Source organism: Gymnogyps californianus, chromosome 17 (genome assembly GCF_018139145.2).
Source record: "Gymnogyps californianus isolate 813 chromosome 17, ASM1813914v2, whole genome shotgun sequence".
NCBI classification, from domain to species: Eukaryota; Metazoa; Chordata; class Aves; order Accipitriformes; family Cathartidae; genus Gymnogyps; species Gymnogyps californianus.
Window position 1 is genome coordinate 9,398,179 of NC_059487.1, and position 24,531 is coordinate 9,422,709.

A 24,531-nucleotide genomic window follows, 5' to 3' on the forward strand; every position below is an offset into this window, starting at 1 on the left:
AGAATGAAGGTTAGTCTTTACAATATGACAAATCTACTGGTTTCCTATTTTAGAAGGTAAACAAGCCTTTTTGTGAAACTGAAATGCAGATAACAGAGCTGTGTAACATTAAGTGTGACATTAGATTGCACATGAGATTCCTGGACATGGTGGTGCATCCCCTGGGTGCAGGTCTGTTGGCCAAGTGCAAACACAGATAAATTGCAATTCAAACCATCAGGTTTGTCAAAATCTCTCATTTTGCATCACTCTTGTAGCACATGACAATTCTGCAATTGCAAACTATGTACAGATTAAAATTAATTAACAAGGAGTCAAAAATGATCAGTTTAACATAAATTGTGAGATTAACTTCTGGCCATAAATCTGCTCCATGGGATCTTAACAGTAGAAAACTTGGGACATTTTTATTTGTTGCTTTTTATCTCAAATGAAAGTAAGATTTTTGCAGCTAAGCTTTTTGTAACGTCTTCTAAAAGTGGATTTTGAAATATTTTTACCCGGGAAAGAGTTAAAAGCAGGGAACTCTAACAGGAAACAAAACATCCAGCAGAACAGGCCACACTTAAGAGTTTATCTGGATCTCTAGCACCACCTATAGATGATACAAAATACTTCATGCTCATGAAACCCCGCACGCGGAGTTCATTTATACCAAGGAGTATATGAAAATTGTTACTTTTCAGTTGCCAAATTGTAGTACATTTGCACTTTCAAGTTTTCAGGCTTGGTACAATTTTCTATACCTGAAAGCTTGCCTATCAGCAGCTAGTCTAACTACCTTCAAACTTTTATCTTAAAATAAGAGTACCATTCCTTTTGTAGTAACATACAGCCACCAGCTCCTGTCCCGTGGCCTAGGCAGAAGTTTCTTGTCCAGCTTGAGCACTTGGAAAGCTCCATCACTGGGGACTCCTGACATGCAAGCCCCTCAGTTGGGCTACTTAAACTCTGTACCCACATGGCTTGTAGAAATTAAACATAATTATCCTTAAGATCGCCAGCCTTCATAAAATCAACCAGCAGGAAATATTGGGAAGATGGCGTGTGAGCAAGCAGACACAGAGGCAGACTTACCAGTGACAAAACCAAATATGTGAGGGCGGATCAGTTTAGATTCTTTTGTCTTACAATAAAGGGAAAATACACAATAACTGCTATTAAAACCTAGATTGCCAATGGACTAGTTACTCCTATTCAAAGACCTAGCATAGGTTTTGAAAGCTGAGAGTATAATTTGCTATCACCATTTGTGTTGCTCAGTATTACGATTTGGCAAAAAAGGAGTTGGAAGAAATGTCCCACCTGACCCATCTCTGGTTTGATCCTGGTTGTAGTTTACAACCTACTTTGCTATGCTAGTGTAACTGTTTGTGGAGCAGTGCTGCAAACTGGACCACTGAGGTGACCTGAAGGAGCCTGCCTCCCTCTCCAGGTCAAACAGACTTGAACTTCAACTGCATTGAACTTTCCCCAAGCTTGCTCTCCTGCAGCTCAGCTGCCCGTCAGCACATGCTGCAGCCTGGGCAGCTCAGCCCTGCTGGGCACCCACGCTCCTGGGGAAGCATCTCCTTCCCTGCAACGCCAGTGCTAGGCATGGTCTAGAACCACTGTAAGCTGGGTGAAAAATGTGTATTTGCTGTTACAGGACTGAAAGTGCCCCATCTTTCACTAGTGTTTACAATCACTATTGGCCCAGTGCATAGAAACGCTGTACACAGCCTGATGGTACAGATCATGCACATATGTACACATACATTTGGAGATGGGTTAACAGTGAAGAATTGCTACTATGCCATGCATTTTAATTCAAAGATAACAAAGTGCTTGATCTATGCTGCTCCAGTGATCATTTACAACCTGGATATCAGGGACCACATATAATAAGATCAAGCACTTACCTGCAATGCCTTTTATCTTCCAAGTGCTTTACAAGCAGTCTCAACACACTTGAAATGTAATGATCAGGTCTGTGCTATAGGCACAACAATGAAACATGACTGGAGAGCCACAAAACAGCAATGCCAGCATTAAAATTCAAAGTATCTAGGCTTTCAATTTATTGTTCTCAATGAATGTTCTGCAGTGATCTAATGTAGTAAAAACCTCCCACCTACTTCTAATTTATATAAAAATAGGTGTGCTTGGTGACTTGGAACGGGGTCTTGTCAGCTCCTTACATCACCTATCTGTAGGGAAGAGATAAGTAACAGGTGACAAACCTGTATCACCAGAAAAGTTGGAGAACAAGTGTAGGGAATAATAAACCCTGAAACACAACTGTCAGTGAACTTACAACTTTTGCTTCATATTTCAATACAGCATGGGGCTAGGAAACAAGTCTTTAATAATGCCTTTTTAATTAAGCAGTTATGAAGTTTGTCCCTCTAACTGGAGTGTGGTCTTTTCTGACATCCACAAGTGTCAGGCACACTGTCAGACAGTTCAAATCAAAACCCAGATTTTAAAACCAAGATCATCCGGAAGGTTTTTTGTTTTAAAAGAACATCAATTTAGAATCAAGGATTAGGAAGGCAGAAGCAATATGGATCTTCAAAAATACTATTTCCCATAAATAATGAAGACAGTGATACTGGAGCAGTCAAGTTTAAACAACCCTTATTTCAACAAAAACCAAAGGTCACATTTTCAAGAACAATCTGTATGACTGTACTTGGGAGTTATGATTACATTTTCCTACTCATCATTGTAAAGCAGGAAGCCTTACACTGTACATAGAGTACGTACCACGCAGAGGGAAGGAGCGGGGAGCACCCCCACATACACAGAATAAAGGCTGTACAAGCTAAAAATTTCAAACACGAGCCCTATTCAGAAAGTGGCCCTAATTAATCTTTATAAGTTTTCCAAGCATGTTTCTAGCACATAAAGCAATCATTCAATGTCTCCCACTAGCAAATACTGCTAAATTTAACTTGACTTTGATTCCCCAAGAGGGAATCTCAGAGCTAGTTTTGATAACCGTCTCTTTTCAGTCTTCATGTATGTTAACAATTGTCCTTGGGATGCTGTCTGGCTGTGAAATGATCTCTGATTTTTGCAGATCCAGGCACCTACAGAGCTGTCTATTTTCCCAAGTTGAAAGTCTGTTCTTTAACTAGATAGTTTGGTAGTGAAGATATTATTAGTTACCACTACAAGAATGCTCACCAGATAGGACTATAACATTGCATATTTCAAAATACAGCCTAGAACTCATTATAAAAGTGTGCATCGTATAATGGTAAATTACTATCTCATTGTGATCCAATCTGAATTTATGCTAGAATTTCAGACCTTGGATTCTAATCTACTTTTTTTTAATTTTAAATGGAATGAATCCTATCTTTTCCTTTTTCCCCTTTAACTTGAAAAGAACAGAGCCAAAATGTAATGCACTTTTACCACCCATGCAACTACAAACAGGTAGCATCAAAATAAAAACAAAATTTGTGTTTGTAAAAAATATATTTGCAGTTGTTTTGTTCTTTAAAACACAGATGCCTCTGACAGAGATCACTGTGCCATATATATAATTTGCCATAGTGTTCTTGCTAACAAAGTTAGTTATTACTGATGGATGGACAAAATTATTTTGTTTTCTAAAAATGATCACCTGGTCTTCTGCATAACCATTTTCAGATTAAGAGCCAGGTGCTAGCAACTTCTATAGATATTAAGGAACAGCCCCCTTAAACTTTACTAGGGCTGCATTAGACCCAGCAGTAGACATTTCTTACAGATCAACAATCAGCCAGGTGCAGTTAATGCACACATAGCATGTAATTGAAACAGTTAACTTTAAAATTGACACATTCACTTAAAAATATACTTTGGAATGGCTTGGACTATTACCTTTTCGTGTGTGCATGAAAGAACGAGTCTGCTGTGAAGGTAATTCATCATAAGGCGAGGCTTTCTTATTTTAGCCAGGACAGTAAAAGAATCATATTCTGGGAGGCTTACTGCTTGGTGAAATTGTCAACAGCTGCTTCGATGCTCAGATTTTACAGAGAACACAGCCTCCGACTTCAACAGAGGCACATAAATATACACATCCTCTTTTTCACATACAAGATGTTATGTTTCCATGCACAGACAAGTAAAATGTGTAAGTGGAAGGTACTTGGCTTTGCAGGACAAATCCTGCATTCACTTATGTCCTACGCATTTCTGCTGAATTCAGCACTGCCTCTGAGATTGAAATTTGTTTAGTAATAGTACTTTGTGACTAATCTGGTATGGAGTCTGCTGGACACAGCAAAGCTGTATGGGCTCCGCTTTGAATGATAGAATAGGTCTGCTTTGGGGCTTCTGCGTGAGAGGATGAAGAAAAGATAGGAGGAGGGGGAGCCGAAGTGGACACTGTTATACTCTGACCTCCATCACTAACCACAGTCACTTCTGTTGCTCCTTCTTGTATCAAAGCATTAAGGCCTTCTAAGTCAGAGCAGCTGATTCCAGAGCTGGTGATGAAAGCTTGGTTTGCTGAAGCCTCATGACTGCTGACAGGAGCAGCAGGAATCAGAGTTTGATGTAAAGCGCTTCCATCGCTTTGGTCATGGGTTGTGAGAAGAACTGCTGGGTGTGCCACAGGCCCTGCTTCGCTTTGAGATATGGGAGGCGGAGGTGGTGCCAACAAACTGACTTGGCCCAGAAGCTGCAAGCGGCTGTTGGCTGAGAGGTCTTCCTGATTCTGGCTAACTAATGTAGGAGGCACGACATTCACTGATGCAGCCTGAACGATACTGTTAGTCTGAGGGACCTGGTGACCCACAATGATCTTGACCCTTCCCTCATTGTATGGAGAAACCTGAGCAGCCTGAAGTGGGACCTGGAGGTGACTGACAGTAATTGGGGCACTGGTCTGCCGACTGGGATCCATCTGGAGCTGCAGAACAGCCAGTTCGTTATTTTTAGATCCATTATACATACTGTGCTGCTTCTTATGACTCCTAAGAGAATCTTCTCGGACAAAGGAAGCGTCACACAGGTCACACTTAAATGCTTTCTTGGCATCCAATTTGGCAACTTGCCTGGAGCCACCTTGCTTTGGCCTATCTCCTTCCTTCTTCTCCACTGTTTGCTTCTTGGTCTTGACTTTGTCACCATGAGCTTTCCTCACATGAGTTGTCAGGTTGCTCCGCTGTTTGGTATCAAAGCTGCAGAATTCACATTTGAAAGGACGATCTTTGCAGTGAATTCGCTCGTGCACTTTCAGAGCTGCCTTGTTGGAGCAAGAGTAGTTGCACTCTGAGCACTTCACTGGTTGTTCAGGCTGATGAGTTCTTATGTGGTGCCGAAGGCTTGTTTTGTTTCCACACTGAAATTCACACTCCGGACACTTGAGAGTATTTTCCATGCTGTGCTTGATACGAATGTGTGATTTCAAGTTTCCTTTCATGGCACACCGGACCTCACAGAACTCACATTTGTAAGGTTTTTCACCAGAATGCACACGCATGTGCCTCTTCAAGTCTGAGTTGATTTTAAATTTAGCAGGACACATCTGACATTGGAAAGGAGCATCTCCTGTCAACAAAAAACACAGTTCAAATTACAGATGAGACACCAAGATCCATTGGAGAGACCAATGCTATAATGAATTATGTACAGCTGACTTGTTCTAAATACCTGTAAACTCCCAACATATTTTCCAAGATGTAGAGAACTTTAATAGCACAGTATTTATCACCTGGTCTGACATATTTGTGTGCAAACTCTCCAGGAGCATGCCTGCCCACATCTGTTGCTTTTTCATGTCTGCATCTTAGATATTCTCCATTTTTAGATCGTTTTGTGTGTAAAACTGTTCAGTGTGCTCCAGAGAAGTGACTGAAGTTTCTCAGTTGTCCCTCTTTAGCAACAGTATATCTCAACTAGTGTTTAAAATTAACAAAAATAAACACTGTAACTTTAAGAGCTGCTATATTTTTGAGGTCTAAGAAAACAACATAAACACATCCATGTCTCAGGTTTACACTACAAGATTTACAGGGAGGCTTGTAGGTTAACTTTAAGCCCAGGTAAATGGTAGGCTACTGCAGAAACAGATGCCCTCCAGAAACGGGCACCAGCCTTACTGTTCAATCATATATTCCTTACTGCCTTTCTTGTACATTTGTTCACACGGTGAGTTAGTTTAGCTGACAAGAAAAACTGATTACTTTTTTTGGCCTGGTTCATGTGGTGCAGCACAAATACTACTGCTGGCACAGGAAGGCAGTGGAAACTCTTGTCCAGAACATAGGGAGGTGTACGGACAAAAGTCCATACCTAGGTCAGTGTCAGGTGACTGCACAACTATAGGATTACTACAGTTATATTAAAAAAAAAAAGAGGGATCACAGCTACATAAATGCAACTGGAAAAGACAAATGTGAGACTATTGAAACATGCATGCAAGTATGTGACTCTAGGGAAATGTGCTTACACAGAGAAGTAACATTAAGCTTTTATTTTTCTGGCGTTACAGCAACCAAGAAAGAGACACCTGCACCATGTATCATACCTAAAATGTTCCACAGATCACTTCAAGAAAATCTAATATCAGTTTGTATTCACACAATATCAGTTTGTATTCATGTAAACACGTATAGAAAATGTTCATAAGTGCCTCCCCCCGCCCCGAGAGCAATGCTGATCCAGAAACCTAACAATAGCAGTTGAAAGTTAGGTCAAATTCTTAACTGATAAAACATGAAAAAACGAACACACTCATCTGCAAGATCTCTGTAAGCCTACTTATGTCAGACTACCTACACAAATAACCATGGGAATTGCCTGGATCTAAACCATTATTTTGCATTTTCTTTATTTGCAGGCTTGTGTCACAACATGCATGACCAAATTAAGCTGTAGTTGTTTAGTCCATAATCAATTCCAGGGTAAAGACCAGTGACTCCGTTCTCAGGTCATTAAAAAACCCCAACTAAATAACTGTTCACTTTTTTTCTTTAATCTAAATATGTAGTTCTCTAAAATACCTAGGCATGAAGTCTTTAGGTAGGTATTATTTTGAAAAAGTAGAAGAATTGTGTTATTAGGTTCTAAGACAGCTTTGGTGCGGGAAGGAAAAAGAGAATGTATTTAGTTCAGCAAGCATTTATCTTCTTTAATAATCAAACTGCAAATGGCTGATTTATTTTATAAGTTACTATTTTACAGAGTTTGTGATAGCGTATAATTTTGCATAATTTGCTTATCCAGCTACATATGTCATAGGTTTAGCTGCGCATTTTTCAAATCAAGTTGTGGCCTACTGTGCTAATCCATGTATCTGTTTAATAATTGAGATACATGGCGTATTATCTATATTAAACAGATTTTATTAATGAAGATGCACTGTTTGTTCATCTAGTTTATTTTACAGTCTCAGCTGCACACTCAGCTACTGAATTTTTATCTACTTTGCTGATGAAGGCACAGTATGTATTTCAATGACTTAATTTTCACATACAGGGTAGCACAATATATAAAAAAGAATTAGTAATTTTACTGAATATAGCAAAGTATGCTGGTTCTGTTTATTTCAAGAGTGGCCTATTACTTATATTTGCTTACATTTCTGTCCCTATATAATTGACACTGACAGAATATGGCTTGAAAAACAGAGTGTCTGATCCTGGAATGAATTGTAAGAGTAGTTTTACTCAAATTAACAGGAAACTGATCTTTAGATGACTAGTTCAACAAGTAATGTTATGTAGATGATCTCACTCTGAGCAATGCAGATTACGCTTACCTTCTAGAGAATGACTAATTTAATTCCTGTAAGCAATATATTCTACCTACCAGTCTTACTTTTCTCCTAAAATTGGCTGTGTGCATAACAGCTTTCTAACCTAACAAGGATGAAATGATTACTTTGAAAATTCTTGTGCCTCCTTTCAGCGAATCAAAAAAAAGTCCTTTTACAAAAGAGGATTTATTGTGGAGAAATGGAAGAGACAACAAAGACTTGAATTTTAGCATAATTCAATTGCTTCAGATACAACAGACTGATCTGCCAAAAAGAAGGTAGCCTAAAACCCCTTCCCAACTATTGCAATACTTAATGCCACAGAAATCTAACTCTACTGGAAATACAAGAGAACCATGATCATTCATAGGTTCTCCCACAGCCAAATTCAGAGTATACCTGCCCATGTACATAAATGCACAAGTAGGCACGCTCTTATATGACCTGGCAAAAATGCAATATCATATTCTCTGACTAGCGTGTTTACTAACAGATAACTTCTCGTAACAACCCATACTATTTTGACTGACCATCACATCTTCTTATATAGCAATAGAAAGAGGGAAACTTGTAAAACAACTGCCTGACAGTCCTGCCTGTTCCTTCACAGCAGATTTGTGAAGTATAAAAGATTCTTTTCTGCTAGAGACAGATTGGTTTAACCCTCCCCTCCTTCACAATGCACAAGGGATTTATTTCTTTTATCTACTCAAAAAAATCCCATCTTGCACACATCTGAACTAATGTTGTTTAGTACTTGAATTCAGAATCAGATGTAGGATAGGTTCAAAGCTAATCTAGTAATCACTGAACCATAACCACCTTGCAGCTAAAATTCACAGAACTAATCAAATGTATAAAAGACAACACAGAAACTAATCCAGTACCCTGGATTAGGTGAAACACAACATACAAAGACAACTGTACAGCAGTATCTTTACAGCAAATCTCTTCTAGGAGCAATCTATAAAAGAGAAATCTGATTAAAATGAAACTTAGGCAAATAATGCAAATATAAAATGATACAATGTTTCTAAGCCTGGAGGCTGAAGTTTTCTATTCATAAAGCAAAATGATATGGGCAGAATATAGTTCCGGCTGCTCATACTACACTGTTAATGTCTATCAGTCTGCACATGGAAGGTACCACAAAGAAAGGTCAAAAAAAGATGCAACTTAAATTGCTAATTACTTGCTAATTTACTGATGCAAGAAAAATTAAATTATGCAGCTGACGTTTGCACTGATATAACTAGTTCAATTATAGTAATTTCAGTGTTTCTAATATAGTGGACCAGATTTGAGAGACACAGATAGGAACCTAGATGCTCTTAATCAATCAGTCAATTAGATCCTTCAGTTCTACTGGTTTGAGAACATCTAATAGGCAGTTTCAAAATCAATTTAAAAGAAAATCTACCAAGAGTCAGATATGTCTTCTGATTGCTTCCAGGTATTTTTAGTAGCGCTGTATTGCCCTACTAGATTCTATGCCCAAGAAATTCACAGAAGCTGGATGCCTAGGTGCTTTTGAGAATTAGAATAGGCCCTTTCTGGCATCTTGACACCTGCGTCCCTATGACCTTCAAACGTTCACAGATCCAAATTTTAGTATAAACTTACCCGTGTGGGATCTGAGATGTACAGTTAGCTGGCTAGAGTTGCGGCTTGCGTAAGGACAGATCTGGCATTTAAAAGGACGCTCGTTGGAGTGAATGCGCTGGTGCTTGTTGAGACTGCTGCTGTCAGCAGCTGCATAGTCACAGTGTTTACATTTGTAAGGCTTCACCCCAGTATGAGAACGCATATGCATCTTCAGCTTATCTTTACGACTGAAACATTTGTTACAAACTTCACATTTATGGGGCTTGTCTCCTGAAACAAATAGAAGAGTGTCAACACATCAAGAATTTTTGCACCATAAGGATGTTGTTGCAATAAAAAAGCACACACTAAACACTTTACAGAAATGGGACTAGTTTTCAAAAGCTGGACATTGGTTTTCAGCAGCCATCCTATCAGCTAAGAACTGTTCTATGCTCCAGAAGGCTGCATGCAACAAGTGCAAGAAATGTAGAAGACCCTTTGGAACTTTATTCCTTTACAACTCTGAAATTGTGGTTTAAGGGGAAGGGAGGTGAAATGTTGGAATCATTGTTCCATATGAAGAACAAACTAGGTTTATGCACTACCACCACACTGCACCCTGATAAATGCATGGTCTGTACCTCAGAAATTGAACTGTGCCTTAAATCAATGCACAGTGTTCATGTTTCATAGCTCTGAGTGGTACTGCCCACAGTGGGACATGGCTTACCCAAAAAGGGCAATTCCCCAGGCACAGAGAACTACAATACTAGAACGTACAGACATACGTGTACATTCTATCTAATTTATATACAGATACATTATTTTGTAGGAAAATACCTTTTGGCAAAAAGCGAAAAGGAGGAAACCAACCAAATATAAAAAATAGCAACTATATAAACCTGTATGTGTTCGTAGATGACGTTCCATATCTTTCATACCATAGGAAGTCTTGAACTGGCAACCTGAAAATGGTAAGATTAAGATCATTAAATTAAAGGAAAATCTAACAAAATAATAAAAATACACTACCATATTCTGGGCATTATGTTTATTTTCAAGAACATTTTCTTTAAAATTCAGTATTAACAGAAAACGAATTCCCCATCTTGTTTACTCACATCTACTTAAAACAGTGACCGGCTTACCTATGAACTTTAGTTTTCTAATGCTTCCCCTAGGAGGCCATTCACTCTCTACATTACTGTTTTCTGTAAGCTTTGAAACAAATTCTCTGGAATCTCTGCCTAGGATTTGAGATGTTCTTTACAGTACACAGGGGATGTTGGGGGAACTAATTAATTCCATGTATGACTTCAAGTTAGTGCAATTGGGAACTCGGGTAACAGCTCACCATTCAGGAATTCTGTCCAAGTGAAAAGTGCTACAGTATTAGAGCACAGAAATGAACGCTAAGCATTTGAAATGTGTCTTTCAAATGAAGGTAAGCTTGCGAAGAGAGACTGTAACTTCTGCTACCATTAACATGACTACTCATCTACATGGCTGTCTCTGCACACATCTTCTGCATATTGCATGGTTTTTACTCATTAAGGTCTCCAGATACTTCCGTTCAATCCATCCTTATAAAAATGCTGACTGACCAAAGACAAAACATATAATGCAAAATGCATGTATAATATTTCTCATGTACAACAATGGCAGTTAGCAAAAAGGTAACAAGACCCTGCTCTTACATTGCTATGGGTGTGGACACAGGCCAGTGTCTATATGCAAACCCACTGCAGCATTGCCAGAGTATACCACAGTATAGGACCAAAGTCTAAGGACATGTGAAATCAATAGCAAAACTACTACTGGTATCAATGGTAGTACATCACACCCTTAGTAAGTAGGTTGCCTTCCAGGTTCTGCACGTCTTTCTTGACTGCCTAAGACAGACAGAGCTACCGTGCATATCACTATATGAAACCTATCAATTTTAAAATGAAAAGGAAGAAGTTATAGTCCACATCTTACCTGGATAGCAGCAGTTTAGTTTCTTCTGTGTAAGTGAGGAAGTGGATTTTCTTGAACGTGCTTTTGGTGGTGTAGAGACGATAGCAGCAGTTGGAGGCTCACTGCTCTCACTGGGCAGGTACGTTTGATAGCCATGCTCAAAAACAAACTCTGGTGCAGAAACTAAACACATAAAAGAGCTCAATTTGAGAACATTAACTTCTCCAATCAGAAAAATCTAATTATTTTCTAGTTTCATTAATTAATTCTCTATTCTGTTTTTTCAAGCAACGTTCCTGTTCCTGGGTTCCTATTCACCTGGGGGAGGGGGAAACCAAAAAGGCTTTTCTCTTCCTTGCTATCCTGCTATCAGTGAAAATTCTCTCAAGACCTGATGAGCCACGCTGATCTTAGTACAACCCTACGTAGCTCCACTTGTCTCCCTCTGAACCCTATCTGACTGCACCGTTCAGTTTCTCCAGAAGTTTTTTCTGATGCCTGTCCAGGTCTTGCATTAATAAAGGTATGTTTGTTTTTCAACACTGGCAGTTTTCAACACTGCAGCCCAAAGGAGAAAAAACTCAAATTATTTATATGGCAAATGTTGTAAACAATTTTTTTTTTTTAAATTGTTAAAAAAGTTCAGCCTCTTTCAACTATACTGTTTTTAGTTTCACCTGTTATTCTTGTGAGTAACAGCTATCTCGGCCAAAGTCACAGCTTTTAAATCAATTAAACAACGCTGTACCCCAAAAGGGCAGAAGGATATAACCACCCTCATTTTAAAGATGAGTAAATATGAAGCAGAAAAATGACTCATCCAAAACCCACACTGAGTTGAGGGATTATAATACAAAAATTCCTGGAAGTGAGCCCTGAATTCAGTTTGTTTCACTGCTCTTCCAAAATCCCTGCCCTAATCTGTCTATTCAAATTAAAGTCAAATAATTTGGATTTTAGTAAGGTCCCAGCCCAAAATAAAATAAAACTATATATAGAAGGGCAAACCTTCACACACGGAACAAAATTTTAGTTTTATTTAAATGTCTCCAGAATCAGGACCTCACTCGAGCCTTCGCATAGGCAGAAATTTTGAGTAATATTTTTCCTGCCAATTAGTTGTGGGAGCAATGCTAGGGAATGCAGTGTTCTCCCATAAAAAGGCCTGGACTGGCGCCCGACAGCAATTCTGTGTCTGTTTTTCATCAAGAGCACTCTTAAAAAATAAGATGCATAGTAATTTAATTATTTTTTGTAAGTATTGACAATTTTAATTAGTTTGCGCAAGTTGGTTATATAACACATTAGACTTAAGCAATTCTCTAAGTGAACTTGTATCTCAATTATCAAATTAAGTAACTGTTGTCATACCAAAACCAAGAAGTCAGCACACCACTTATTTTTCTTCCTTTGCTTGCAGGTACACAACAACTAATGTGAAAACTGTTATTTTAGCTTGGTGTGATGGGGACACGCGAGCAGAAGGCTACGTAACGTTGCCACTTTGCACGAGCCAAGTGCTTTCAAGCTCCTGGTATGTAACACCACAATACCTGTGATGGTTTGGGTCTCCGAAGCGATGGTCCTGGTTGTGGTTTGTGCCTGTGTGGATGGCACCGTTTCTTCCGACACAAACTGGACCGTACTGGTGGCCCCGGCCGTTGCACTAGTGAGCTGGCAACCGCTTTGCTTGTGCCCAACGAAGGCATCGAGGTTATTGAACTGCTGCTTGCAGATGCCACAAATGTGGATGTCGGGGGTGAGCTCCACCAGCACAGTGGTGCCGCCGGGAACTGTGGAAACAGGAGCACGGTCAAGAACTCGTCCTGAGAAAATGGAAATGGGTGAAGCCGCACCAACCGGCACACAGACATCCCGCTGACTAAACGCCCCGGCCGCGGGGCAGCCCCTTCGGGCCCGCGGCGGCCTGGCCCTGCCTAGGGCGGCGGGGGTCCATTAGGGCGCTGCGGGACCCGCGGGGCGCGGCTGCCGGGAGAACGGGCCACCCGCGCCCCCGGGCACGTTTCCCCGAAGGTCTCAGGGTCCCGCGGGGGGGTCTCCGCCGCCGCGCGGAGGGCACTCGCCCAGCGGCCGCGGCCTCGCTCCACAGAGCTTGCCCGGGGCCACCGGGCCCGGCGCTCCCGGCGGCCCGCAGCCCCTCACCGCCCGTGCGGCCGCGGCGCTCACCCAGATTCCCGGGTTCCCCCCCCCTCCCCAGCCAGGTTCCCGGGCTCCGCTCCTGACTGTTTCACGCGCTACTCAGGTTTCGGGGCCTGCCCAGGCCCCGGCTCAACTCGGCTTCCGCCGCGCGGGCCCCGGAGCGCGCATACCCCGCTGGCGCGCAGCGGCACTTACACTGCACGGGGCCGGGGAAAGCCGGTGCCGCCCCCCGCCACCGCCGCTGCCAGGGTTCATGGCGGCGGCGAGCCGCGCACGCCGCCGCCGCCACCTGCAAGGGGCTTATTACCGACGGAGAACCTCTCCCCCCGCGCCTCTTGGCCGCCGAGCGGGGGCGGATGTGGAGGAGCCGAGCATGCTCAGTGGCAGCGGCGAGGCTGCGGCTGCCCTCACCTACCGCCGGGCTGGGGGCTCCCGCCACTGACGCCCGGCGCCTCGCTTTAGCACGGCCGAAGCTGCCTGTTGTTTCTGCCGCCCGCAGCGACCTGACGGGCAGGCCCCACGCAGGAACATCCCTGACAAGCCACGCCGTCCTTATTAAACCCTGTGGCCGCCAACGCGAGGCCTGTGCATTCCGTGCGAGGCGAACTGCCCCGTGTGTGCCTTTGCCATGGAGTGGATGGCTGCTCCGGCCCGGCGCTGAGGTGGCTGTGGTGCCCCGCCATGGCCGTGGTAGCGGGGCTGAGGCCTCACATGTGCTTCAGCCCTGCTTCCCACAGAGGCCATGATCTTAAGTTAGAGCTTTAATTTGTCCAGCAGGACAAATTTGCAGGAGTTTGGCAATGAGTTAGGGCTGACGCTGGGATTAAATCTTGGAGTAGTCGAAGCAGTGAAAACTAGCCTGAAGTTTTGGCCTTTTGGGTCATATTACTGGTCTTCATGCGAAATGATATTTATTGCTAGCACAACACTGATAACTCCGCGGAGAACCAAACTGGTTGCACAGGCATAATTGCTAGAAAACCACTCTGATACTCCAGCTCTTTTTACCAATCTTCCTTTTCAAGACCTCTTGTCTTACAGGGCATTTGTAAAGCCCTCACAAGCCCTCAACCTTCTCTTCAGTCATGCTCACCCCAAATCTCAAAGGTCATTTCATTTATAGTGCTAAATAAGAATCTGATATCCACTGAAGTTACTGGAAAGCCTCGCCGTTGTTTGAGTGGGTTTCTGGATGTAGACCTTGGTGTGCACTACAGGCAGATAGTGTTCCTCACCCTTGGGATTGCAGAAAACTCCTACAAGATGACACCCCTTTTTAGGGGGGATTGACGTGTTTTGTGCCAAGTATGTTCAGTTCTTTGCAGCAACAAACTGGCTCAGCTGTTTTGGAGTGCCAGCTCACTGAAAGTTATGTTGCTGTGCCCTATATTAAAAATGCAGCTATTCAGGAAAGACCCACAGCGTTACACATACACTGAGTATAAAATGGAAATTTGGAAGTCAGATGGCCTTTACTTTGGGTAGATGCCTTTTGCTACTTGAATTTCACCAAGCTGTAAGACACAAAAAGTTCCATTTGCATGTGATCAGTAAAGACTCAGTGTTTGGCAGCTGAAGCCTCTGACAGACATATTCCATCTATGTGCACTTTGCATCCAGTTCAGGCTCCTGCTACCTTCAGACTTGTGTTAGGCACTGATATTTCTTCTGTGCTCTGGGGAGTGCACAGTAGTGGGGAGGAAAACACTTACCTGGGGATACCAGGGTAAAGCGGCTGCAGAGGGAGGAAAATGGACTAACATGGATAACTGAAGATCATATAATGTGGATGAACATGAATGGGAAAACAAACTATTAATTCTGCTTTCTCCTTGCGAATTTGATTTTGTTGCTGAATGGTTTTATAGCTGCGTAGATGTAACTGTATTCATTAATAAATGCAGAATAGTTTGTGTATGCACTAAACATACCCAGAAATTCAGATGCCAGTTCATATTACACTTGAAGTTTTATTTTCCTGGGAAAGTGGTGTCTGCTTGACATTTCTGTTGACCCATTTTGCCAAAACAATATAGCACAGGCATGGGATTGTTAGGGGGCCAAGATAAGACACAAAAGGTGATAATCCTAGTTCCGGCCTTTGAAACCAGCTAACTGTATTCGATAGCACATTGTAGTGCTGGTTGCAAGGATCAAATTTATCTCACTTCAAGATCTCGGGTATATTTTAATCCAATTTTAGATTAAAAATTTGATTAACACATCAAAATACTAACGAAGAAGGAAACCAAATAAACACACAATGCATATTGAATGTGGAACATTACTAGGAGTTTCAAAATTTATTCAGAATCCTCCCTTTCCTCCAAAATAATAAAAATTAAGGATATTACATTGATTCTGGAAATATAGATGGTTTTATGTTAGCATGGCTACACAGCCAGTACACAGTAAGCATAGCACAGAAATAAGAATACAGTTAGTGCTGATGAGACTGTTTTGGGAATATATCCAAAAGAAATGAAATCTTAGAGTAAGAGTAATCAACCTGAATCTATTTTTCCACAATATAGGTAGAGCTGTAGAACTGAAAGCTGACTTTTAACTCATTTTGCTGTTTTTTCCAGAACACTATGACACATTTCCAAAGCTGACAGAGTGTCTGCCTGTCTGTCTATCCACCAATTATAGTTGCAGTCACAGGTGTACTTTGGAGTACAGCATAACTTACCTATTTCTCCCTCAGTTTAATGCCTTTTCATTAGAATACAAGCCTGCTTGACTTGATTAGAAAAGAATAGGCATTGTGTTTTGTTAAAAGTGAATTTTCACTTATCCAAGGACCGGTAATGACAGTTAGGCAGGCTTTGTGCCCCCTTTTGACTGCCAGAACAAATACAGCAGGGAAAGAGCATTGCAGCTGTACTCACTGGTGTGCTTGCTCCTTCAGACTGGGTGTCAGGGTAACAATATTTAATTGATACAGGGATGGTCTGAGGTTGCACTACTGAGTCAGATATGAGTGGTTTCATGTCTGTTACGTTACCAGCTCTTTTAGAAACATTTGCTACTTTATTCAGTTGGACACTATTAATGAGATGTGTTAAATTAACGTACAGGAAAAGATTCAGAGCTAACTGTACTGCTGCAACTGGCATCTGAAAGAGGAATTCCCTCCACCCCTTCCGTCATTCCTTCCAGCTGTCTTGCAAAAAGCGCTTGGTCAGTAGCAAACCAAACTGCTTAGTTCCCAGTGCTGACAAGGGCTGAAGGCAATTGCAAGGCAAGGGCTCAGTCTTGGACTGCTCTTGCGTTGTTCTTCCCATCTCTGGTATTTCCCAGCACGCTGCAAATACAGCTCGGCTAGGAATCTTCAGGCTTTTTTCACTGGGGGAAGAGGAGGGGGAGCCAAATTAATACTTTTCATAGGGACATATTAATTTTGATAATGTCTGTGCTGGGAAAAGTTTTTCAGGTCCAGGCAGCTACGTGTGGTTAAAACCAGAGAGAGAAAGGCCCCTGCATGAGAAGAACCAGTAGCTTGCGGCTCAGGCACCTGTGGTTCAAGTCCTTGGCCTTTTATATCTTAAGGGAATATTAACTGTCAAATCACTCACTCTCTGGGTTTTGTTTTGCTTTTGTTTTACATACATGGTTAGAAGAAGAAAAAACAGTCAATAGGCAGCGACTTCAACCTAATGCAGAGCTTGATATATTTTAAAATACCTCATGTCTTTGGGATAACAGCCACCTTCAGATCCACTGCTATTTACAAGAACTCCTGACATATGGCACTTCCAAATATAATGTAAGGACCTGTCTTTAAAAACATTGGACTTACAGTTATATCGCCTCTTTGCATAAGACCTTCATAGTGAAGTGTTCTCAGAAGCACACGAGTGTGTGCGTAATATGGCTTGCAGAGATACTGGTTATCAAGTGCACATTTACAGTGAAAGCTCTTTGAGGCTGGCACTGCTTGCTGCTTTGTGTTTCAACGGTACTTAGCCCGATAAAGGCTCGATTCTGGCTTTGGCGTGAACATTGAAAAGACTATTATTATCTTATTAATAACTAATAACACTTACAGATCAGGACTTTATTGAACGATGTTCTGGACAGAGAGTTTTCATTTTACTGGATGAGGATTGATGTCTGAGAGTATAACACCGTACCGAGCACTTGAGTCATCGAGCAGAGCTCTGCTGAGATCACACTTGACACTATTTCCAGCCTTTAAGGCATAAATCAGTATGCATGTGTAATCTTCATCACCCTTAACCTGACTGAAATGAAAATACTGCAGTGCTTCAGGCTCCCTACAAGTGCAGTGCAAGCAAACAAGGCCCAGAAAAGACAAATGTCAATCATGAGAGAGAAAGGAAAAAAATCAGACAGAGGCATAAAGAAGTCAGGCCTCATCAGGGCCTTGGAGACAGGCATTCCCGGGCACTGTGTTGGACAGCTGTGGCCTCAGTGCTTTCCTGGAGACAGACATTTATGTACGACAAGAAATGCATAGACTTTTACCTTCATACAGAGCTTCCATCCACCCCCCTGTCATCTGAGATCACACAGGGGCAACGTACCCTACCTTGCAAGCAGAGAGAGAAAAAAACCCCCACTATTGAAGTACTGGGAAGAGAGTTATCAGTTGAGCTAGACAGGAGAACAAACCCTGACATAGAGAAAGCCCGTTAAAATATTATACAATTTATTGTTTCGTTTGCCTTTCACACTGGATGGAGGATAGGTTTAAAAGAGAAAAAACTGACAGAAACGAGAGGTATGAAAGTATAAATGAAGGAGAACATGGAAAAAAACCCCAACAGTATTGCAAGAAAAGAATATAAACTTGGTTATAAGCTAGTGGTCACTGAAGAGGGAAAGCTTATCTCTCTTGAAGGCCCTGGTGCGAAAACATCACAAGCGAGATTGGAATGTGGCCTAGGGGACAGACAAAAAGAAATGTAAATTGCAATTAAAAATTTCAGACATTGAAGATGGAGACAAATGAACGATGGATTTAGAGAAAAAAAACCCAGCCAATTAAAATAACTTGAAGATTCAAAACCCAATTTTTAGCATTTCATAATTATATTGATGGATAATGACATACACAGCAATATAAATGCACTGAGCTCAAATTAATTATGTTAAAATAATAGGTAATCTGTCTCTGTGTTGATAACATAATTATGATGATGTTTTTCAAATGTTTTAAAATAATGTCACTTCAATTCATAATGCAAAGTAGGGATTTTGCTGTTTAACGTATTTGCTATTTAAACAATATTTTCAATGTCATTGCTTTCCTCTACAATAAAGTCTAAATAATCAGTTAGTACCTTAAGATATTTCTTACTGCTGTATGAACTGTAAAATAACTCAATATGAAAATATTATTCACTGAAATAGCACATTGACAACTGTGATTAAACTTCAAATGAATACTGTAACAAAGTAGAAATGTATTTTTATGTTGAGATGTCTAATTATTCATTGTCAGAAAGCAGACCTAAATCCGCACAGGGGAAATTTTCAGGGTTTTATGGGGTTAACTATGCAACTATGCTTCACTGTCTTTCACACGATGGAAAATACACAGTTATGATTAGAAAAGTTAGCTATATTGTTTCAGGATTGAATTCAGTTTCTCAGGCAATTTCTGATTATCTGCAATTGCTTCTCAGCATAAATTGTCCTTCACCCGATGCCTGGGAGCCTTGGTCGGCGCAGTCTCCTCGCTCAGTTACTGTATACGCGGGTGGAGGTGCAGCGGTACGTGAGAACAAGTGACCAGCTGCATCAGTGGATGCGTACCCGAGCTCTCCATTTTTGTTACTGCCGTAGCTGGGTGCACAGGCAGCCTGGAGTGGCCTGGGGCTTTGTGCGTGAAAATGCTGTTCTGCTATCAGGCTCTGATTATCCTTAACAAAATGCTTTATGCCCCTTTTTTTGCCGAGAGTTGTGTGGACTTCAGATTTTTGCTGAATTAGAGTATCCCTAAACTATTCTAAAATTGTTGGATTTTTTGAAAGTTTGTAATCTTTTTGTTGTTGTTTTTTAATCTATTATCTGCACTTCACTTTTTTCTTTGCAAATGGTTTCTCTGCCATACCTTCCCTTCCTTCCTGCACCTCTTACCTCTTTGCATTTCTGTTTCTTCTTTTTTCTAAATGCAAATTGGCTGCTATCGTCTGAACAAACTTTTAAAACAAACTTATATTATTATGATGATGAATATGTCACACCAGAAAATAAGCTAGTTAATTCATGGAATATATTTCAGCGCATTTTGTATAAATATAAAAGTACAGTAAAACTCCACTGGGATAAACATGATAACAAATAAATGCTGGATCTAAGATTGTACAGCTCCAGTCTAATATTTAGTCATTTTTATTATTATATTTGGGTTAAAAATGGAAAGCAACACCAGCAGAGGGACTCCCTTGATACTCAGTGGAGTTTTGCCTGCTCCCTAACAGGGCATAGAGGTAGTTTTATTCTAGAAGCTTTTGAATGCTTTACAAGTAATAGAAACCAAGTGGGAAAAGCATATTCCATATTTTAGTTCTGACATTCTCATAGAAAAGAATATATAAAAAAAATTTAAAGATTCAAAATACTTGCCTGTGATTCAGTACCTAAAGACTTTCTGGTGTTTTTCAGAATTCCCTTGAGACCTATAAATGCTTCCGAGCTAGAAGTACCCATTGTAGCTATAGTCACTTATGCCACTTTATCAAACTAACGAGCCATTGAGTGATGCTATTCCCAGGTTCAGCTCTACTGGGGAGGGAAAGTAGAAAACAAAACTGAAATTTAGACAGAACGGAATTCCTAAGAGCCAGGACAACTAGAATTTATTAATTCATACACTCCAAACCTTACAAAAAATAATCTTCTTCCTTCAGTTTTTCTCTATAAATCTTACCATCTTTCACGAAGTCTGTGCATATAGAAAAGACTGCAGAATTTCAGTACAAGCAATGCCTATCAATTTGCCACAAAACCACCTTTACTGGGTTTCCTCTTCACACAACCATGGTTTCTGCAAAGGTCCATAAAAGAGGAATGTTTTACTGTCAGGTGACAGTAAGAAGGACTTCTGCTTGTATCTTGGCTATTAGAGATCAAACCTCTCCAACTTTTAAATTAAAAGATTTCTTCAGCTAGATTAACTGATGATAGATAAAAAGAAAATTCGTTTTGTATTGTGTAATTATACATCAGTTATTAAATACCATGTCCTAGGCATTGGAGCTACAGCTCCTGACGACTGCAAGTTTTTCTTACAAGGAAAGTCCTATTCTGAGTTTAGAGGGATTATTCAAGTGAGCAAGAGTTGAGTTTCTTTTTATGCTATTGTAGATTACATTTGATAGTTAGAATGATAAACGAAGTGTATGAGACACTTTCTTTGTGTGCAAATTTCAATTAACTCGACCATGACACAGAGAAGTATGACTCCAAATCTTCTTTTTCAGAAACAGTGTGCAAAGAACTCCGCGTTTGAACTTTATAAACATACTGCTATTTTACAAAGCATCGGAGGATACTCCAACTAGAAAATTCTATCTACTGATCTCTAGTTATCAAGGTATTTAGGTTGGTCAGTCCTGAAGTAAAATAATAAAAAAAAGTATTTTGTTTTTGCACCACAACTTAATGCTACTATTCTTGAAGTCTGTACCACCCTCTGCACAAAAAAATAATAAATTATAATCCTTCTGAAAGAAGGCTTTAGCTTTGTGTTCATGTCACAAGGTGTTGGTACTTTATTTTTTCAGGCACTGAAAAGATCATGAAAAGGATAACAAACATGAGGGGGTAACATCTTAAGTTCCTTTAGAATAACATCTGCATGCAAAAATCACAGCTAGGGAAATACTATCTGAACTTCAATTGCTACTCATTTTCATTTTACAATTAAATCTTCATCATGGTAATATTCCCCATGGTCATATGTGTTTGCTTTCCAGGAATCCTGTAACAAATTCATTCATCTATTATCAGGCTTCATGAGTTTCAGAGAGTGTGGCAGCATATTCATTGAAAGCAAATTTTAAATTTGCATTGGAAACTTGAACTTAAGAATTATTCAGTCAAGAATGAGAAACATAAAAGCATCTTCCTGAAGAAGGCAGAATACCAAATACATAAAATATATTTGCTCATAAAGAACTACAGAATGAAATGTTTTCTGAACATATATAGTGGAAAAAAAAAAGATCTTTTTATGATAAGCTCGGAAATAGACAAAAATGAAGTATCTATTAGATACAAAAAATTATTAACCCAGATCTGTTGAGTGACCCACCTGAAAGGTCTTACAGTAATGATAAAACTGTGATGAAAATGAACCTTTCATAACTAGGATCTACTTTTGAAGCAAATTGGCTCTCTGTTTCTGTTAATTTTTCATGATTTAATGTAAAACATACAGAAAAATAAAAGTAGAGTAATATTTTCTATGTTTTTTTTGGACAATGGAATGTGAAATGTTATCTATAGCATCTTACCTTCTCTCCCTTTCTCCTTTAGGACCAGCATAGCTCTTATGACTTGCTGCAAAACCTGTGTTTTTGAAAAAGCGTTTTGCATGGGTGTTAGTGTCCGGAAGAGGGTGCTGTTTGGTTGTATTTGTAATTTTTTTCTGTTTATACAGAATGACCAATACAATTGAGTATACTTTGAAATCTCCTTCCACACATTATTTTATTTTAGGCTTATTAGTGTGAAATTCTATTTTAAATAGCATAGCCTAGCTCTGAAAACTTCAATGCCAGCATAAATTCTTGCTCAGCTGTATTAAGCAGAACACCTAACAAGTTTAAATTCCAAAGGTCCTTTGTGTCTCTTGACTAGTTGCTATCTATATCTTATGATATAAAGGTAACTTCAGGTAATATAGTTGCTGTTCCCCGGGGTTTCCATAAAATTCTCATGAAAATGAGATGCACCTCTTGCAAGGATGTTTCTGTGAATGCTCACAAAGAAAAAAAAAAATCTCTGAAAAACAGGCAAAGAAATAAAAACACATTGCACACCAGACTTCGCAATTTTTCAATTTAAAATAACTTGATATCATTATCTAATTAACAGTCTCCCCCTCCTTTGAGATGAATATGTTTACCTGCATTTTACACGTAAGAAAGAGGAAACCGAGGCAAAGGGGACTTGGCAGTGGTGGCGAGGCTGGAGGCAAATGTCCGCCTTCAGATCCAGCTGCCCAGAGAAGATGTTGCCGTTTTCAGGTCCTTGTCACTGCTCCCCATGCAGGGCATTTCCACCTCCGCCACCTCACAACAGGGCAGTCATCGTAAGTGCTCCCTACTCTGTTTCAGTTAACGCATTTGTGTAAATCATTTTGCTCACTTGGTTGACTTTGGGTGGAAAGGGTTGGGAAGCACCTGGACAGCGCTGCTGGGGGGCTCAGGCTAGCTGGTCCATGGTAGCCTTTCTGCTCACATAGCTGCTTCAACATGAAGTTTTACTTACATCCTCATGGCTGCAGCTCAGATTTATAAGACAAGGACTATCAGACACACCAGCTTCTGATATCCTGTAGTAATTACTTAATAATGGGTCCTCAGGGAGATTAGGGCCCACCCCAGGTTTGCGGTACACGCTTCCAGCCCCATTTTAATCGCTGGGGAAGGAGATAATGTATCTCCTTCAGGATCACACCTGCTCATCCAGCTCATTCTCTACATACTCAAATGGGCATCCTGTGTGATGGGTCAGCATAAAGCATACATACTTCCGTCTCTGCCCAGCGTTGACTTTTACCCCAAGTCATTTTTTGACTCTGTTGCTAAGAGAGTTGGAGAACTACACTGACTTCAAAATATAAGGTTGAACATCCTAAAAGAGCGGTGGCAGCTGAGTCAGAGCAGCGGGTGAAATCGTCAGGCAGGGATGAGCAGCGGCACACAGGGCAGTCCTGGGGCTTAGGGACAGAGGGAGATCTACTATCTCTTTATGGAGATTTTGTATTGCCAAATCTTTCAGTCACACTGAAATTCAAAAAGAACTCGATACCTACAACTATGTTGCCTAAAGCCCCTTCATCTTAAACATCTTCAAAGTTTGACTGTGGTTAGTAACAGTAAACAGCTACTATCCATCCTATAAAAAGTATCTTTTTCTTTGGAAAGCCTGGGGAGCAAGCTTAAATTTATAATTGTTACTGAATTAGATTCATCATCTTCTGTGGGCTACTTATTTAATGGTATCTAGCCATGATTCATAAGCCACTTACACATACATCTAAGCATAAAATAGTTGGTTGCCTTTTTGAGGAAAAAAAAAAAAACAACCCTGCAAATTTTTCTAGCTGACATTCTTTGAAAATCAGCAAAAGTTTGTGTGGAACGTTTTGGGGAGAAGCGATCAACATTTTCCAGAATTTATGGGACGAAACAGCTTTGTGTGGGGTTCACATTGGTAACGTCTCCTATTTATGTTCAACAAAACCTGAACTTGTACATGTTGTGGTGCCTTTGCTTCTCAGTTTATGCTGCAGCTGTTCTGTGCAGTAGGTAAAACGAAAGGTTTTAATTAAAACTGACATTGCTGCACCTTGTGCTGCTGGTGACAGTCCTGTTGAAAAGTCTGAAGAGAAGTGTGGAAGCCCACTGTATGAGTCTGCCCTCCTGTTTGCATCCCAGCATTAATGTGCTTCTCAATCTGGCAAGTGAAAACATCCCTTGAATTTTTTTTTTTTTGATAGAAAATGAATTTTCTGACAAAAATCACTGTGCAAAGCAAGCAAACAAATATTTTTCACGGCTAATTTTGGCCAAAGACTGAAGGAAAAAAAGGTCATTCAGTGCTTTTGAAACTATCAGCAAACAAGGACATTCTCCATCAGTTCCCAGCGAAATGTTTCCAGCTTTTCAAGGAAAAATAAAACAGGTTCACAGATCTAACTTTTCCAATTAAAAATCAATTTTTCACAGAAAGCCATTCTGATTAGTTTTAATGAGAGGTAAGCAATCGTAAATGACATCCTGTGTCTACAAATTATGCATTTGGGTTCAGAGCTGCCCTGCAGCCTCCATTTAACACCAGAAGGACCTGGTTCACAATCTTGTTTTGTACCACTTTGACAT

The 24,531-nt window shown here is 40.4% G+C and overlaps 1 protein-coding gene across 1 annotated transcript; it reads right to left on the reverse strand.

The window, feature by feature from the left end:
* Positions 1 to 259: 259 nt before the first annotated feature.
* Positions 260 to 13,702, reverse strand: ZFP64 (ZFP64 zinc finger protein). Its single transcript, XM_050907560.1, is given in 7 exon segments — positions 260 to 5,532; positions 9,365 to 9,616; positions 10,231 to 10,293; positions 11,309 to 11,470; positions 12,841 to 13,080; positions 13,643 to 13,676; positions 13,679 to 13,702. Coding segments are annotated over 7 exon segments (2,076 nt in total). The 3' UTR covers positions 260 to 4,231.
* Between the last annotated feature and the right edge of the window lie 10,829 nt (positions 13,703 to 24,531).